This window comes from Triticum aestivum, chromosome 3B (assembly GCF_018294505.1).
Source record: "Triticum aestivum cultivar Chinese Spring chromosome 3B, IWGSC CS RefSeq v2.1, whole genome shotgun sequence".
Taxonomy (NCBI): Eukaryota; Viridiplantae; Streptophyta; class Magnoliopsida; order Poales; family Poaceae; genus Triticum; species Triticum aestivum.
Window position 1 is genome coordinate 848,034,074 of NC_057801.1, and position 20,293 is coordinate 848,054,366.

Consider the following 20,293-nt stretch of genomic DNA (forward strand, 5'->3'; position numbering starts at 1 on the left):
GGGGACACGCTACAACTAACTTTTAATAGTAGCGGGGTGCAACCCCATGCTGTTGCTACTTCGGGTAGCAGTAGTATGGGTGTACCCGCGCCAAGCTTCAAAAATATCGGATATCTGGTTCGTATCATTTTGGCTTCGACATATCGGATGATATATCGGATGATATGTAAATATTTCAGAGAAAACATGTCTATTTTTTTATTATTCTTGTTCAAAACATTTATTTTTAGTAAAAAAAATGTATGATGTCAATGCTTTAACATGACACTTTTAGATTCCTAGTTTGTTAACTTGTTGATTAAGAAACTATTAAGGAAAGATTCACAAAATCTTTACTCTAAGATTAAAATGAATATGATTTATATGTATTTGTACGAAACATCGTGCATGATTTTGATAATATATAATGATGTTGTAAATGCATAATATTATTTCACTATATTCTAATAAATAATTGTTGTCATCTACATATCGTTCTATATCTGTGGACATATCAGGCTAGATATCAGCCATATCGGTCGATATTTCGGTCCATATCAGATGATATGTTTGAAAATGATATTTACAAAATGTTATGTTATGTTTATATCGGTAGAGACCCAAAAGTGATATATCATCCTAGATACCGATTGCATCGGCCTAGATTTAAAAGCTTGTCCTGCGCTACTGCTAAACTACCTGTAATGTGGGCCCCGAACCACCCCTACTACTACTTTTGTGTAGCAGCAGCTGTCGGTGTCAAAACTGGTAGATCTCGGGTAGGGGGGCCCAAGCTGTGCATCTAAGGATCAATGAAAACAGGAGACCAGAGGACACAGTGTTTACCCTGGTTCGGGCCCACTTAAGGGAGGTAAGACTCTACTCCTACTTGATTATATTCGACGAGTATGAAGATTACAAGAGTTGATCTACCTCGAGATCGTAATGGCTAAACCCTAGATTTCTAGCCTATGAGTATTCAATGACGGTGAAGAAGATAGCCCCTAAGGATTAACCCCTCCAGTTTATATACACACCTGAGGGGCCTAGGGTTTGTACAAGGTCGGTTCATCACGGAAGGAAACTTCCGGACTCTAATCTTACTGTCTACATATTGAGAAGTCCCATTCGGATACGGAGGATAATCTTCAGCTTGATCTTGTACGACCCATCCAACCCGGCCCATATTACTAGGCTGGACACCTGAGGACCCCCGAATCTAGATCTCCCTCAGTAGCCCCCGAACTTGCCTTCTATGACGATGTAGTGTGCAGATATATATCTTCGGCTTTGCAATGCCGGTTCTCCACCATACTCCGGATTGATGATAGTGTGGCATCGGTTTTTGTGTCCAGTCTTTATGATTCCTCCCTGCCATCGCCTCGATTTCGACGCGTCTGAGTGAATGCAAATGGTCTGTTACCCTTGTATTTTAATATTTCTGGCAGGCATAGGCAGCGCCTATATAATGAGGTTAGATCTCCAAAACGTTATCTTGCATCGCCCCAAGAGCAACAGAGTAAACAACGGAAAAACTTCAAACCATGGCCAATGTCCCCGGCTCCTCCTTGCGTCCTCATGGCCCTCAACAGGGGGATTGGAAAAGTTGTTCCGCATCCCATCTCCAGCTCAATCGCCTGCAGACGCAAAGATATCTTCCCCCCGCGGATCTAGTCTCCGTGCGGGCAGGGTTAACTTCGATGTGCGATGATGCTTTGGAAGAGAATTTCCCCAATCCCAGCCAAGGGGAGAGGGTGTGCTTCATCTCATTCCTACTGAGGGGCGTAGGATCCCAATCCACCCCTTCCTGGGGTCTACTGGAAGATTACAGGATCCAACTGCACAACCTCATGCTAGGTTCTATTTTGCACATTTTTGGTTTTGTCGTCCTTTGCGAATTATTTTTAGGCTGCGAGGCTCATTTTGAACTATGGAAGAAGTTCTTCTGCCTTGTCTCCTGCCACCAGGGCAGAGGGTCCATATTTGAAGTGGGCAGCGCCGAAGTATGGCGCATAGACGGATCCGGTTACCCAGTCGGGACTTCAAAGAGGGGGTCCGACGAATGGTCTTCGGAATGTTTCTACATCGAAGATGTTCCTCTTCCGGACCCTGTTCGGCACGGGCTTCCCGAGTTCTCCAGCGCTCCTCTAAAGAAGCTATTCAGCTGGCTCCCCAAGTCCCCTAGACAAGAGGATAGTGCGGAAGTAATGAGATTGGTCAGCAAGGTCAGATTGTTGACCCATTCCGGACTCTGCATCGTTGAAGTCATGGCTATTGCGATAAAGCGATGTATCCAGCCTCTTCAGTCCAGATTGGGTCCTTGGTGGAACTACAACGGGGAGGACGATGCGTCTCGCTATACGCGAAAGGGTCCAGATAACAAAACCGCACTGGTCGCCATGCTTATGGACCTTTATAAAGGAGAGGAAGAAGACTTCGCCCGCCTACAATGCCAGGGCGGTTTCTCCATGTACAACCCCGTCAACTGGGTAAGTTTAGTCCTTCAGCACCTTTTCTATCATCGGAGTGCATTAACTAAATATTCTGGTTGATTAAAAATTAGTCGTGGTGGAAGGTAGTCGAGAACACCCATTGCCCTCCTCCCCAACCAGAAGACCACGCACGTCATGAAGACCCCGGATTCCATGAGGACCAGATATATTTGTGGAATTTGAACACGAAGTCTATTACCATGCGAGCCTTGATGGCTCGGAAGTAGTTATCATGGCCGATTATCCCGATCTCTACCCCTTTGTTAAGGTAAGTGTTCAGAAATAAAAAAAGAGTGACATTTCCGTTCCTAACTTACTCTCCGCACTGGACCCACTTCGCAGGATCGGCGCTCAGCGAACCGCTCCCAAGGACGGGCAACAAGAAGAAGGACGATGCCCACAAGGGGTGGTCGTGTGAAGCGAAAGGAGGCCGGGAGCGCCACTATGTCTGCTCCATCACCAAAAAGGTATGAGCCTTATTTCATATTTAGGCGTGAAGCCGAATTCATATTTATCATCCTCCTTCTACTATCTCAGGAGGGGTACCCGGCGGACCATAAACAAGATCTCGGCCAGCCGAGCAGCAGCCAATCTGGCGCCGGAGACGTCAACTAGGACCGGGGCGCACGTTGGCGCAACGTAGACTCATCTGCCCCATCAAGAGCCGGATGAGGTGTCCATCACCAACTCCAAAGTGGAAAGTGCGATGAATCATCAACACTTGAAAGAAGCCCTGCGCACCCCTGCTTTAACAGAGCAGGAATTTACCGCCCTCAGCACTGTGGGCGCGTAAATCCGAGATGCCCGGGACGGACTTACAGGAGTTGCTCGCCTATTCTCAAAAGATATACATGTATAATTTTATGTAAACTGAGTAGATAGATAGCAGTAGCCCCGAGACTTAAAGTGGTAGGAACCAACCGATTTGAGGGTCGTTTATAACCGCAGGTTCTCAAGCTAAAGAACAGCGCATTGTCCCAGGAGCTCGAGACAAGCCGGACACAGCTAAATGTCGTTGTCACCCAGCGTGAAGAAATGCAGAGTGCCCCAATGTACTTTGGCAAAGATAAAAAACTAGAAGAAGAAGTGAAGAAGCATGTCGAAGAGATAAAGAGCTTAAAGGCTCAACTCGTGGAGGCACAATAGGAAAACCAAAGGCTAAAGGGCGGTATATTCGGTATGAATTTTAGAACCGTCCGAAGTATTGACAATTATACAATACAGAATGTTATAATTTGGTTCATACAGGTATGTTGACTGGCCACCAGGAGGAGGAAGTGTCCGGACTGCAAAGCGACGTTCTAAAGGAACTGTCAAAACTGCACGAGCGTGCCCGGAAGGCCATGAAGAATATGGCCAAAGCCTTATGGCCGTCCAATGCCCCTCCAAAAAGTATGGAGGGGTTGGCAGATTTGTTCAAGGGTGCTCGGCATCGCTTTAAGCCGTGGAAGACGTCCGCATGCCATGAAGGTGCACGAGAGGCATGGGCCACGGTGAAGACACGTTACACCGGACTCGATCCGAATCATATGGCCCGAGTTGGACCTCAAGGACCCGATGGGAAGGAGATTCCTGTAAGCTTGGTATATGACCAAGTAATGATAGCGGCGGAATATTCGCAACAAGATTGTAAGCTAGGTAGCCTATTAGATGGCATATAAAGAGACTAGGCATTTGATTCTATGTATCAATGTACTTTGTGACCGAACTTATCTCCTGCCGAACATATAAAAAGAAAAAAAATTGTCATCGCAGACCTTCGGCTTCTACCTCTAAACCAAGAAGTTGGAGTGTTTCAATATATTTTGTTTAACCAAGAAACATTTAGTATTTTCAGAATCATGGCAATCCGGTCATATTGCTCCAACAGACAAAATATGTTCGGGGAGTTATGTTATATTACAATTTAACATAAGAAACATTTTCAAGAAAAATAGTTCCATTAGGGGTCCTTTCCTTGGGCTAGCATGCAAAATGATGCATGCCTAGGCTCGTATCCATAGTGCAGGCATCCAAGTCCATAGTTTTTCCAAAAACAGTATGTTGTGTACGTGCCGACCAATTATTCCCTTAAGAACTCTAGCTTTCAGCTTCACCCGTCTGAGGTACATGTCCGGATAACCCGGTTGTAGCAATCGCAGAGGACCCCCCTCCACCCAAGGGAGATCCCGTGTTTGAGCTTAAACAATTAACTGATACTTTGAAATATGCTTATCTTGATAAAAAGAAGATATATCCTGTTATTATTAGTGCTAACCTTTCAGAGCATGAAAAAGATAAATTATTGAAAACTCTTTAGAAACACCGTGCTGCTATTGGATATACTCTTGATGATCTTAAGGGCATTAGTCCCACTCTATGCCAGCACAAAATAAAACTGGAGAAAGATGCTAAACCAGTTATTGATCATTAACGATGGTCAAATCCTAAGATGAAAGAAGTGGTAAGAAATGAAATAATAAAGCTTCTGGAGGTAGGTATAATTTGTCCTGTTGCTGATAGTCAGTGGGTAAGTCCTGTCCATTGTGTCCCTAAGAAGGGATGTATTACTGTTGTTCCTAATGATAAGGATGAATTGATCCCACAAAGAATTGTTATAGGTTATAGAATGGTAATTGATTTCCGCAAATTAAATAAAGCTACTAGAAAAGATCATTACCCTCTACCTTTTATTGATCAAAAGCTAGAAAGACTATCCAAACATATACATTTTTTGCTTTCTAGATGGTTACTCTGGTTTCTCTCAAATATCTGTGTCAAAAGAGGATCAGGAAAAGACCAGTTTTACTTGCCTTTCGGTACCTTTGCTTATAGACGTATGCCTTTTGGTTTATGTAATGCACATGCTACCTTTTAAAGATGTATGACTGCTATATTCTCTGACTTTTGTGAAAAGAATGTTAAGGTTTTCATGGATGATTTCTCCGTTTACAGAACTTCTTTTGATGATTGCTTAAGCAACCTTAATCGAGTTTTGCAGAGATGAGAAGAAACTAACCTTGTCTTGAATTGGGAGAAGTGCCACTTTATGGTTAATGAAGGTATTGTCTTGGGGCATAAAATTTCTGAAAGAGGTATTGAAGTTGATAAAGCTAAACTAGATGCTATTGAAAAGATGTCGTGTCCTAAGGACATCCAATGTATAAGAAGTTTTCTTGGTCATGTTGGTTTTTATAGGAGGTTTATTAAAGACTTCTCTAAAATTTCTAGGCGTCTGACTAATCTCTTGCAAAAAGATGTTCCTTTTGTTTTTGATGATGGTTGTGTAGAAGCATTTGAAATACTTAAGAAAGCCTTAATTTCAGCACCTATTGTTCAGCCATCTGATTGGAATTTACCCTTTGAAATTATGTGTGATGCTAGTGATTATGCTGTAGGTGCTGTTCTAGGACAAAGAGTTGATAAGAAATTAAATGTTATCCAATATGCTAGTAAGACTCTAGATAGTGCCCCGAGAAATTATGCTACTACTGAAAAATAACTTTTAGCAATCGTATTTGCTTGTGGTAAATTCAGACCTTATATTGTTGATTCCAAAGTAACTATTCACACTGATCATGCTACTATTAAATACCTTATGGAAAAGAAAGATGCTAAACCTAGACTTATTAGATGGTTCTCTTGCTACAAGAATTTGATTTGCATATTATTGATAGAAAGGGAGATGAGAACCCCGTTGCAGACAACTTTTCTAGGTTAGAGAATGTTCTTGATGACCCACTACCCATTGATGATAGCTTTCCCGATGACCAATTAGCTATCATAAATGCTTCTCATACTGCTCCATGGTACGCTGAATATGCTAATTACATTGTTGCTAAATTTATACCACCTAGTTTCACATACCAGCAAAAGAAGAAGTTTTTCTATGATTTAAGACATTACTTTTGGGATGACCCACACCTTTATAAAGGAGTAGATGGTGTTATTATACGTTGTGTACCTGAGCATGAACAGGAACAAATCCTACACAAGTGTCAGTCCAAGGCATATGGAGGACACCACGCTGGAGATAGAACTGCACATAAGGTATTGCAATCCGGTTTTTATTGGCCTACTCTCTTAAAAGATTCCCGTAAGTTTGTCTTGTCTTGTGATGAATGTCAAAGAATTGGTAATATTAGTAGACATCAAGAAATGCCTATGAACTATTCACTTGTTATTGAACCATTTGATGTTTGGGGCTTTGATTATATGGGACTTTTTCCTTCCTCTAATAGGTATACGAATATTTTAGTTGCCGTTGATTACGTTACTAAGTGGGTAGAAGCTATTCCAACTAGTAGTGTTGATCATAACACCTCTATTAAGATGCTTAAAGAAGTTATTTTTCCGAGGTTTGGATTCCCTAGATATTTAGTGACTGATGGTGGTTCACATTTTATTCATGGTGCTTTTCGTAAAATGCTTGCTAAGTATGATGTTAATCATAGAATTGCATCTCCATACCACCCTCAGTCTAGTGGTCAAGTAGAACTGAGTAATAGAGAGATTAAACTGATCTTACAAAAGACTGTTAATAGATCTAGAAAGAATTGGTCCAAGAAACTTGATGATGCATTATGGGACTCTAGAACTACATATAAAAATCCTATGGGTATGTCTCCGTATAAAGTGGTTTATGGAAAAGCATGTCACTTACCTCTCGAACTAGAACATAAGGCATATTGGGCCATTAGAAAGCTCAATTATGATTTCAAACTTGCTGGTGAGAACAGGTTATTTGACATTAGCTCACTTGATGAATGGAGAACCCAGGCCTATGAGAACGCCAAGTTGTTTAAAGAAAAAGTTAAAAGATGGCATGACAAGAGGATACAAAAGCGTGAGTTTAACGTAGGTGATTATGTTTTGCTATACAATTCGCGTTTAAGATTTTTTACAGAAAAACTTCTCTCTAAATGGGAAGGTCCTTACATTATCGAGGAGGTCTATCGTTCCGGTGCCATCAAAATCAACAACTCCGAAGGCACAAATCCGAAGGTGGTGAACGGTCAGGGAATCAAACATTATATCTCATGTAATCCCGTAAATGTTGAAACCAATGTTACTGACACCGTAACCCCAGAGGAGTACATAAGGGACAGTTTTCAAAATATTTTAGACTCCGAAAAGGAATAGGTATGTGGTACGGTAAGTAAACCGACTCCAAAACTGCTCAAATAGAAATTTTTCTCTGTTTTGGAATATTTAAAAAATTAGGAAAATTAAAAGTAGTCCGAGAGAGACACGAGGCGTCCATGAGGGTGGAGGGCGCGCCCCTGCCTCATGGCTGCCTCGTGTGCTCTCCGGACTCCGTTTTCTTGCACGATACTTCTTTTGGTCGGTAAAAATCCATTATATAATCTCCCGAAGGTTTTGACCACCGTACCATGACAAAATCCTCTGCTTTTGTTTCGAGCTGTTTTTCTGATAGATCTAGATCACCATGACGTCTCCAAGCGCCCCCAGGACAAGTTTTTTGAGAAGGTCATCAACCCTTACCTCGTGGAGGTGCTGCAACACCCTCAAACCATTGAGATGCGTGAGGGGGTGCTGCACATCTGGATGTGGAGGGACCAAGGAGGACCGGAAGCGTGGAGGCAAGACTCGAAGCAATGGAGCAACAAGTTTTCAAGTGCCAAGGGATGGTGGAACACGGAGCCAACGCCAACCACATGATGAATCACGGAGTTCACTAACAACCACAAGCTGGATGCCAAGAACTTTGGGGAGACCATCTTCAAGCTTCACGAGAAAATCGAGCACCTCCAAGCCCATATCTATGACCTGCAAAACGAAAACTGTGAGTATGAATATAGATTCAAGAGGATGAGTTTGGATGCAGATTTGAGGATCCAGGAGACTCGATCATCCTTCTATGATGGTGAGCCTATGCCTTGGAAGATGGACTACAAGCCTATATCATCAACAACTCCATCATCACCACCTCCGAAGAAAGAGACATAAATCCATGGGTATGGGCACTCCCTTTGGCAACTGCCAAGCTTGGGGGAGGTGCCCCGGTATTGTATCACCATCACACTTCTATATTTAACGTTTTTCTTAGTTCGATCCTTTTGGTTATATCTTGATCTAGTAGAATAAAGTTTTAGTATGATCTAGCTTTGGGTTTTGTTTTGATCTCTATCTATGTAATCGAGTCTGTGAGTTCTATCTAATAAAGATTAGTTTTGAGTTGAGGGCTTTGCTATCTTGCTATGATCTTGAGAGAAATAAAAGAAAAAAAGCAATAAAAAGAGATAAAAAGATCATATTGATCTTATGGAGAGTAACGACTTCACATATAAAGAGTATGATGAATAAAAGGTTGTTGAGAGTTGGCAAACATAGTTTTTGTCATCGTTGCAATTAATAGGAAGTAATAAAGAAAGAGAGGTTTTCACATATAAATATACTATCTTGGACATCTTTTATGATTATGGGCACTCATTAAAATATGACATGCTAAAAAGTTGACATTGGACAAGGAAGACAATGTAGTGGGTTATGTTTCCTTATATCCGAATAAGCTATATTGTCATGGATCGTCCAACATGTTGAGCTTGCCTTTCCCCTTCATGCTAGCCAAATTCTTTGCACCAAGTAGAGATACTACTTGTGCTTCCAAACATCCCTAAAACCGAATTTTTCCATGAGAGTCCACAATACCTAGCTATGGATTGAGTAAGATCCTTCAAGTAAGTTGTCATCGTTGCAAGCAATAAAAATTGCTCTCTAAATATGTATGATCTATTAGTGTGAAGAAAATAAGCTTTATACGAGCTTGTGATATGGAAGAAATAAAAGCGACGGACTGCATAATAAAGGTCCTTATCACAAGTGGCAATATAAAGTAATGTTATTTTGCATTAAGATTTTGTGCATCCAACTATAAAAGCACATGACAACCTCTGCTTCCCTCTGCGAAGGGCCTATCCTTTATTTTTATCTTCTACCCTTATTCAAGAGTCCTGGTGATCTTCACCTTTCCTTTTTACACTTTATCCTTTGGCAAGCACTATTTGTTGGAAAGATCCTGATATATATATATCCACTTGGATGTAGGTTTTCATAAATTATTATTGTTGACATTACCCTTGAGGTAAAAGGTTGGGAGGCGAAACTATAAGCCCCTATCTTTCTCTGTGTTCGATTGAAACTTCATACCCATAAGTATCACGTGAGTCTTAGCAATTGTAAAAGACTAAATTATAGTTGAGTATGTGGACTTGCTGAAAAGCTGTTATATTGACTCTTTTCCGATGTTATGATAAATTACAATTGCTTCAATGACTGAGATTATAGTTTGGTAGTTTTCAATGAAGTTTCTGATTCATACTTTACATTGTGAATAGATTGTTACTTTAGCATAAAAAATCGTATGACAATATATATGTTGTTGTTCTAAGAATGATCATGATGCCCTCATGTCTGTATTTTATTTTGTCGACACCTCTATCTCTAAACATGTGGACATATTTTTCGATATCGGCTTTCGCTTGAGGACAAGCGAGGTCTAAGCTTGGGGGAGTTGATACGTCCATTTTGCATCATCCTTTAATACCAATATTTATTGCCTTATGGGCTGTCACTACACATTATCCCACAATACTTATGCCTTTTCTCTCTTATTTTATAAGGTTTACACGAAGAGGGAGAATGCCGACAGCTGGAATTCTGGGCTGGAAAAGGAGCAAATATTACAGAACTATTCTGCACAACTCCAGAAGTCCTGAAACTCCACGAAAGTCAGTTTTGGAATATATTAAAAATATTGGGCGAAGAAAGCACCAGAGGGGGCCACCCACCAGCCACAAGGGTGGAGGGCGCGCCCTACCCCCCTAGGCGCGCCCCCTGCCTCGTGGGCCACCTGGCAGGCCCCCGATGCCCATCTTCTGCTATATGGTGTCTTTTGCCATGAAAAAAATCATAAGGAAGCTTTCGGGATGAACCACTGCCGTCTCGAGGCAGAACCTGGGCAGAACCAATCTAGGGCTTCGGCGGAGCTGTTCTGCCGGGGAAACATCCCTCTAGGAGGGGGAAATACTCGCCATCGTCATCACCATCGATCCTCTCGTCGAGAGGGGGTCAATCTCCGTCAACATCTTCACCAGCACCATCTCCTCTCAAACGCTAGTTCATCTCTTGTATCCGATCTTTGTCTCAAAACCTCAGATTGGTACCTGCGGGTTGCTAGTAGTGTTGATTACTCCTTGTAGTTGATGCTAGTTGGTTTATTCGGTGGAAGGTCATATGTTCAGATCCTTAATGCTATTCAATAACCCTCTGATTATGAACATGAATATGATTTGTGAGTAGTTACATTTGTACCTGAGGACATTGGAGAAGTCTTGTTATAAGTAGTCATGTGAATTTGGTATTCGTTCGATATTTTGATGAGATGTATGTTGTCTTTCCTCTAGTGGTGTTATGTGAACGTCGACTACATGACACTTCAACATTGTTTGGTCCTAGGGGAAGGCACTGGGAAGTATTAAGTAGATGATGGGTTGCTAGAGTGACAGAAGCTTAAACCCTAGTTTATGCATTGCTTCCTATGGGGCTGATTTGGATCCATATGTTTCATGCTATGGTTAGGTTTATCTTAATTCTTCTTTCGTAGTTGCGGATGCTTGCGAGAGGGGTTAATCATAAGTGGGATGCTTGTCCAAGGAAGGGCAGTACCCAAGCACTGGTCCACCCACATATCAAATATCAAAGTAACGAACGTGAATCATATGAGCATGATGAAAACTAGCTTTACAGTAATTACCATGTGTCCTCAGGAGAGCTTTGCTTTATATAAGAGTTTGTCCAGGCTTGTACTTTGCTACAAAGGATTGGGCCACCTTGCTACACCTTAGTTACTTTGTTACTTGTTAGCCGTTACGAATTATCTTTTCACAAAACTATCTGTTATCGATAATTTCAATGCTTGTGGAGAATACCTTACTGAAAACCGCTTGTCATTTCCTTCTACTCCTCATTGGGTTTGACGGTCTTACTTATCGAAAGGACTATGATAGATCCCCTATACTTGTGGGTCATCATTCTTCCTTGCCTAATGTTCTTGTTGCCGATAATAGGGCTTGTAGATAGCAAGTTATTTCCTAGTGGTTACTTATGCTTATTGTGTATCACCTTGAAAAAGAAAATGCACAATGAGCTTGTTTGATCTTTTTTATGCTTATGTATACTTGATCAGGGAAGTCTTATTTCCTGTGATCTTTCCTATCATTTGCTAGTGTGATGCTTCAATATGACAAATTTTAAAACCCAAACTATTGTAAACAAGCTTTCTGCATCTTGAGAACTAATTTTTCATGATACTCGAATAGTGTAGTTGATCATCAGTATTGCTAAATGCTATTGCCTGATATAATAGAAGTATGAGCACTCAACCATTGTACAACTGTTTGCGTATTTGTTTTGTATTTTTTATAAATGATGCTAGTTTGTGCAAGATGTTCACATGTTATTTTTTTGACTAAAATATCTTATGCCCTTGACTTAGCTTGACCCAGAACAATAGCATCCTTGATGTGTACTGACCTTCACCTCATTCTTTCTCTCGCAGACTTGAAGGAGACCGTATGCAAGGCACCTCCTCTTCGGTTGTGAGAGTGTCCAGGGGTCGTGGGTGCAGCTAATGCCTATGTCTGTGGCCGCACTTGACACTGCCCTCTCTTTAAGGCCATGTATCATTTTTCTAACTCTGCTATATTTTCCCAAGTCTTTAGTATCTTGCCTAGCCTTGTACTGCTATGTATTGTTTGATGCTAATTACCCTAGTTAGTGCATGATGTTAAGGATAACCTGAGAACACTTGCCTAAGTTTATAAGATATGACATGTGACAGTCCAAGCCTGCTTTGCTGCTCTTTCAATGCTTTTGTTGTTGTACGGTGCTTCTCTAGTTGTTTGAATGCTTCTGCTGCTAGCCTGCTAGGCTGCTACTAGCTTGAATAGGTGTGCACTTGTGCTGGTGGTGGTGCTGCTTGTGCTGCTCCTACTGATTTAATGCTTATGCTCACGCTGCTGTTGATTAAATGCTTATGTTGTTGCTGCATGCTTATGCTACTGATTCAATGCTTATGAAATTGATTGAATTGAACCTGTTGTAATCCTTTCTCTTATACTCGTATTTAATTTTTGGGTTTCTATTCGATTTTTAGTCTCTTATATACGGTTCATCTTCAGTTTCTTTTGTAACTTGCTTGGAGCTTAGAATACACAGCTCAACTAGTCTCATATATACAACTAAGACCAATGATTCATGCTCAATTTTATATATGTATGTATGACCAGTAAAGTTGGAAGGCCCAAATTTTAACGTTAATATGCTCAGTTCTATACCATATTCATGCTCATGCATCACCAGTTACTGCTTTTTCTGCTTGGTCTATTTTGGCTCATAACCTAAGTATACCAAAACTGATTAAACGATTTCTCCAACTTGCCAAAATTGTCATAATAGTCTCCTGCCTTGTGATGTTAGTCTCTGTGCACTTACTAGTATTGTTAGTTGAATGGATGGTCGTGGTAGTAGAATAGGAATTTTCTTCAAGTGAGTGTTATAGTGATGTTCATTTCATTACCTAAACTTTGTACCAATGTATCATGTAGGTATGTATAGGTTACTATTGTAGAACAACACCATGTTAATCTGTTGCATTCAAGTTGTTGGAAGTTTGTTATGCCATGCTTAGTGTTTACTGACGTGGGGCATTTGGGCATGTATGTATAAAGTTTAGCCTCTTGAAAGAATATTATTTACTGCCAGTGTGTATTTCACTAATAATTTATCTATATCAGGATCTAATGTCGTCGAGGCTGCTGCTGTTGTGACAGTAGATCAGAAGCTTGGGAGATGTGCGACATAGTTTTAGTTGATGTTGCAACCAAGTTTTGGTGCTTGTGTATCTGTTTTTGATTGTATGTGCACTTGTTGGACGTGCAGACGTGTATGTGCTCTTGTGAGTATTTTACTGGATGATTTCTAGATTTAATCAATTAATTGAGAGATTTATTATTTTTGCTGTTCAAATGTGTAAATTGAAATCTGTGAATGAAAAAGACCAAATGTTCTACTTGACAAAATAATATTTGGGCTCTAGAAAGGCTGCGGCCCAAACTATAGTTTATCGGAATACTGTGCATTTCTGAAAAACCAAAAATAGGATTAATGAAAAGGTCCGCAAAAAGGCCACGACCCAGAAAATAAAAAGGCCAAATTGTTGGGCTTGGCCCATGTGATTGACCAAAATTAATAGAAAAAAACATTAAATGGGCCGAATTAATGGGCTTGGCCCATATAGACAACGAATTGCACCGGGCTGAATCTTATCAACGACCTTTTCAATTGATCGCAATTTTGCCACGTCAGATTGCCACGTCGGATCCGACGTGGCCTAGGCAGACAGCCAGTGACCAAAATAAAAGGTCGTTGGTTCAACAACCTTGTGCTTTGGTTGTACCTTTTGTTTTGGTCGTTGCCTTCCACGACCTTATCCCGAAGAAGGTCGTCAATTTCAGTTTACGACGGCCAGCTTTTGACCATCTTTTTTTGGTCAAAAAAGGTTGCAAATGGAAAAAATGACCATTCAGTGACCAATAGTGATGGTCGCAAGTTGACGTATATCTTGTAGTGGTGTCAGTCGGTATGTGATCCGGCGCCAGGTGAGGGCTGGCTCTCATGGTGGGCACTCGAAGATGTAGTCTAGTCATCCGAGCGTGTGCACGTTCAGTGGCTACATACCAGAGAGAAGTTCATCTACATCGGGTCGCTTGTGATTAATGAATTCGCGAGATCAGAGTGTTGGGCCTGTTAGAACTTGGAATACAGCAAAATAGGGAATTAGGATTGTAAAAATCTTGTATTAAAAAGATCATAGCAACCAGAAGGAGAGAACGATAGGGGGCCCGGGGCGAGCTTATAACAAATTGGACAGATTTACTTGGGAAGGGCTTGGCCTGGTGGATGTGGATCAGTATGAGTCCAGACACCAGCCAGTCAGGCCATGGAAAATTCTATAAAATAGTAAAGTCGTAATGTTATATCAGGAGGTTTATCGCGTCGAATAATGCACTAGCAACCATTGAGATGATCAATGATAAAAAAACACACCCTAGGATTTGGCCAGAAAATCCAAGCTTCTTGTGAAGGTCGACACTTGGAGAGATCAGCGATGTAATCACAGCTGCTAGCTAGCTGTATCTATAATGGTAGAATTTTTTAAAATGCCATACAACTGTCCTATGCCTATTCAGCCGTAAGGAAATCCGCCCAATCCCATGCATGCTTCAGGCCGGCACCCAAGAGTTGATTATACTAGCTAGTGTAATAAATTATGGATGTACCATCCACGATCCTCCGTCAGTTGGTTTGTTTCCACATGCTATCCAGATGCATATATATGGAGGCCACAAGTTACAAATTAAGATATAACGTCGTGAGGCACCAAACCAACAAGGGAAACAACAATGGAAATAAGCCTGGTGCTGATCGTTCTTGTGTTGTGCTCCACTGCTGCTACCCTAGTTACTTGTAGTAGCGCAGGGTTCCACATGGAGCTCACCCATGTTGATAGCAAGGGCGGCTACACCGCGGCGGAGCGCGTGCAGCGCGCCATGGCTAGCAGCCGGCAGCGCCTGGCGTCCTTTGTGGACGTGACCGTGCCGGTCCACTGGAACACCAGCCAGTACATCGCGGAGTACATGATCGGCACCCCACCGCAGCGCGCCGAGGCACTCATCGACACCGGCAGCGACCTCATCTGGACGCAGTGCTCCACCTGCAAACAATGCGTCAAGCAGGGCCAGCCCCTCTATAACGCGTCCAAGTCGGAAACCTTCCATGCCGTGTCATGCAATGACACCTTGTGCCTGGCCAACCAGGAGCACTCGTGCCGCCGGGACGGCAGCTGCAATTTCGGGGCCTTGTACGGTGCCGGCGACGCCAGTGGGACCATCGACACCGAGGTCTTCGCCTTTCAAAATGGCTCGGCGAGGCTCACGTTCGGCTGCGTCGAGTCGCTGATGATCTATCCGGGGTCCCTCGATGAGGCGTCCGGCCTCATAGGGCTTGGCCGTGGCCCCCTGTCGCTCGTCTCTCAAGCGAGCGCCAGCAAGTTCTCTTACTGCCACACCCCCTACCTCCGCAGCAACGCCACTGCCGGCGCCAGCAGCCACCTTTTCGTCGGCGCCTCGGCGAGCCTTAGCGGAGGCAGCCCTGTGATGTCCATGTCTTTCGTGCAAGGCCCCAAAGAGTACCCGTTCTACTACGTCCCACTCGTTGGGATAAGTGTGGGACAAACAAGGTTGTCGATCCCACCGACTGTGTTCGCTCTGAAAGAGGACGGCACCAGCGGCGGTGTCATCATCGACTCCGGCAGCCCCACTACGGCTCTGGCCGAGAAGGCATACGCCCCCCTACGTGAGGAGCTCCGGAGGCAGCTGAACGGGAGCCTCGTGCCGCCGCCTGCTGACAGCGAGATGGACCTGTGTGTGGCGGTGGCGCAGGAAAAGAAAGTACCGTCCATGGTGCTCCACTTCAGTGGTGGAGCGGACATGGTGCTGCCCCCGGAGAACTACTGGGTGCCGCTGGACAGTTCCACGTCATGCATGGTCATGGATACATCCAACGATATGAGCATCATCGGCAACTTCCAGTTGCAGAACATCCACCTGCTCTACGACCTTGCCAAGGATGAGCTCTCTTTCCAAACAGCAGACTGCAGCAAACTCTGATCGCCCACGTTTAGTGTCACTGGGATAAATTTATTTCAACTCATGCATATGTGGAACTTCCATTGATATTGATGCTTCGATGAGTGTGATTTAGGATTTGGAAGTCAAATCGATTTATATTTATAGGTGTGTTCGGGTCTCAGACTACCCATAGTGGAAGTAACATAGATAGTAACATCACACGTATCTAGATAAAATAGATGATGTGACAAGCAATAAATGAAGAAAGAGAGGAAAGTGGTAATATAGCTAGTTACTAGTAGTATGAGTAACAGCACACATATCAAGGCAAGATGTGTCTATAGCCTAATAAATAAAGTGTTGCATGTTATCACACATATGTTACTCCCCACCATAGAGGTAGTAACATAGACTAGTAATATACTCATGTTACTCGTCTACATTACTATCCATTGTGGCTAGTCTCAGTCGACCGACCTATCATCGTCCATCTATTTTGTGGTTTGGATTGAGTTTGCGGGCGGCTTGTGATTGTAGAGCGAGATCAATGGAGCGGAGAAATGTTCTCGGACCGGTCCGGTGGTGGACTCAGCTCCCTGGCGTCTGGATTGGTAGGTGGACCAACATGTTTACTGCCTAACATGTAGTGGCTGAACTACACCCTACAGTACGTCATGGGAGCTTTGTCCTCCGATGATGAATCCGGTTGGAACAACTATGCTAGTACTACTACTACTCTATTTGTGAATTTTCTTTTAAAATCATAAATAATTCTTAAATTCACGAACCGTTCAAAGTTGTGAACAATTTGTTAAATTTGTGAACTTTTTTTCAATACATGAACCTTTTTCCGAATGCATGAATTTTACTCGAATGTAGGAATGTTTTTCAAATCCACGAACTCTTTTCCATCTTTTCAAACTTTTTATCAAAACCCGTGAACTTTTTTTTCATGTTCATAAACTTTTTCAAAATAGATAAACTTTACTAGAATTTGCAAACTATTTTTTAGAATTTAGAATTTTTTGTCATTTTTTAAAAATGACCATACTTTTTGCAAGTCCGTGATTTTTTTTTTCAAAATCGATGAACTTTTCTCAAGTCCGGAATGCTTGGGCCGGCACAACAGACGCTCTATGGGATCAATGTCGTCACCTAGTTGAGCTAAGGCCTAAGCGTTTTATTTCTTTTCTATTTATTCATTATTTTTTTAGTTTTTTGCTATTTCATTTGTCACCCTTTTTAACTTTTCTTAAACCTTATCAAAAAGTTGAGATTCTTTTGGACTACCCCCAAAATGGCCTTGTTTTCATATTTTTTTTACAGTTTTAAAAAATAATCTGGAACTTAAAAAACATGGTTTTGAATTTTTTTTGTTCACAAATTTAAGAAATGTTTGTGTTTCAAAAAAAGTTGATAATGTGTTTAAAAACTATGTGGTTTGCAATTTGTGTTCAAAATTTTCATCTATTGTTGGGAATGTTTTAACAAATTTGGAAAAATTGTTCAAGTTTCTAATTTTTTCGTAAACAATTTAAAATTCCAAAAATATTGTAAAATTTTAAGAAATGGTTTGGACGTACCAAAATGTTCATGTTGAGTGATAATGATGGAAATTGAGAATAGCATAAGCATTCGAATTAGGAGAAACTACATGCTCACGGATGCATCCGTCTGGCCTAGTCCAGCACACTCCTCCCAATTTATGATTTTGAGACTATGGAGGAATGACCGCCACTTTTGCGACCAGGTTGGCATGCCCATGTTAGGCATCCAAGCCAGGATTGAACGAATTCTGACATCGTTTGCATGTTGCGACACGTCCGACCATTTATCGTCCTTTTTTCACCATGAAACCATCGAAAAATACAAAACTTGTTCAAAACCCAAAAAACTTGGCATGGTGCCTTGAATTGGTCATGCAAGGCCATGGTACCTTGCCAAGGATGAGCTGTCTTTCCAAACAGCTGACTACGGCAAACTCTGAGGACCCACGTTTAGTGTCACTAGGATAAATTTATTTCAACTCATGCATATGTGGAACTTCCATTGATATTGATGCTTCGAAGTTCGAATGAGTGTGATTTAGCATTTAGAAGTCAATCGATTTATATTTGTGGGAGTGTTCGGCACTCCAAACCGCCTCAAACACGTGGGCGGGTGGCCCGGTTAGTGACCGGTCAAAAACATCAGACCAGACTGGCGCCTCAAACCGGCCTCAAACGCGTGAGCTAACTGGCACCCACATATCCAGCCAAATACGAGGTGGATATGGGGAGGCCCGCGCGTGCCCGGCTTCATCCATCACATTGGTTCCGGCCCATGCTGGCCCACGCGACCCCACATATAGTCATCCCCATCCGCTCCTCATGCCAAACCCTCGCCACTTCACTGCACCACTCCACCACCCAAACTCCCGTCCGGTGATCTCCGGACTTCTCCAGCATGGTGGGCAGTGGATCTAACTCAAACTAGCATGGATTCGTTGGTTGGGGTGTCGTTCCGTGCGGGTCGGAGGAGGCAATGGCCGTCCGCATATTGCACTCCGCCACTCCCGATAGGAAAATGCCCGACCAACGGTAGGATCTATCCGATGCAAGTCCATTGCGACGACGTATCGGACGCTCTGATCCTCTGGGGCTAGATCATCGTGGTCCTCCTGGGAGCCCTCCAATCTATCTTTTCCCATCACCGGTCCGCCGAAGTATGAATCCTACCGGGACCGGTGTGCCCACCATGGGAAGGAGAGGATCGGGGTCACTGAGGCCCAACTTGCTGCCGACATGGTGGCGGAGGAGGCAAATGATGCGGCGACGCACGCTGCCATAGAGGAAGAAGTCATCCGCCCGCATTGTAAGAAGCGGCAGCGGAGGAACAAGCGCTCCCTCGCCCGAGAGTAGAATCGGTGGTCCATGCCATGGCCAGACTGCACCCCAAGGAGAAGAAGGAGGGCTGTGACAGGTCAGATAACTATGGCAATGAGCAGATCCGACTTAATCCATACTGCGTTTCCGACCGCTACTTTGGTGAGAAGGACGTCAAGGGCGCCGCGAAGGGCAAGGGCAGCCGTGGATGTTCTTCTAAATAGGTAGCATGTAGGTAAAACATGCCAAATTTTGGTAGTCCGATGGCATGTCCTGACGTAGTAGCTGGATGATGTGTGTAATGCATCATTTACATAGTTGCACGACTTCGTATGAATTTGAGGTATGCAATAATTGAGGTGTCTGATTATGAGAAGGGAACGACTATGCTAGTTCTACTACTACTCCATTTGGGAATGGAAAATTGTTTCGTGGAAATCAAGTCACAATGAGAACTTCGTGGAAACCATGTTTGATACTTTCAGAAAAACTCTAAAAACTAAAAAAAAGACAAACTCTAAATACTGTGGTACGTTAGAATGGTCTTGTACTACGAAGTATAAACATGTTCAGTTCAACGTATGGATCCATGTTCATTTGGGAGGTAGAAAATGAAAAAATTTGCATAAACAGCGATGTCGTACAATTGGTTACTATTCATTGGTGACTTTGGTATACCTCCTACAATTGATTAAGATTCAAACTTCAAATTTAAAACCCTCGAACAACCTCACCTTCCGCATGTATTATATTTTTCAAACAATTTTAAAATTTCACAAATACATTTTATTTGGTTTTCAACTTTATTTGGATTTAATTTGAGCTCATCTTTCCCTAAAGTCAACTATTAACTCCAAGGTATTACTAGATCTATTTTAATTAATTAAACCATCTTGCATTAGTTTATTTAAATTAGACCAAGGGTTTCAAACTTATGATCGAGTTGTGTTTGAATTATATTCCAATATCATTTGGATTTCCTAAAGTCAACTAATAACTAAAGTCCATATTATAGTTTCGGAATTCATTTGTTTTTTGTATCATAATTGTCTTATTACACAATTTTTATTTCAAATTTAACCAATGTAGATTTAATTTCTATTTGAATTTTTGCCTCTTATGTATTATGTTTAAAATATATTTTTAAATTATTCACATATGAACTAAAGTGTTTTGAGATGAAACTATATTTCTCTAGGCTCAATTTGCAAAAAAGAATCAATGTATTTAGATTTTTAATTTGCAAGTCATGCCCTATTTAAGTTTG

At 42.1% G+C, this 20,293-nt stretch overlaps 1 protein-coding gene across 1 annotated transcript; it reads left to right on the forward strand.

The window, feature by feature from the left end:
* Positions 1–14,935: 14,935 nt before the first annotated feature.
* On the forward strand, positions 14,936–16,201 carry LOC123067090 (aspartic proteinase nepenthesin-1-like). The gene has a single exon (XM_044490032.1). It carries the CDS (start codon positions 14,936–14,938, stop codon positions 16,199–16,201), a length of 1,266 nt encoding a protein of 421 aa, XP_044345967.1.
* Positions 16,202–20,293: the final 4,092 nt, after the last annotated feature.

Bases quoted from the DNA above. Each gene is read 5' to 3' on its own strand.
- LOC123067090 (XM_044490032.1), top strand. From the start codon at position 14,936: ATGGAAATAAGCCTGGTGCTGATCGTTCTTGTGTTGTGCTCCACTGCT.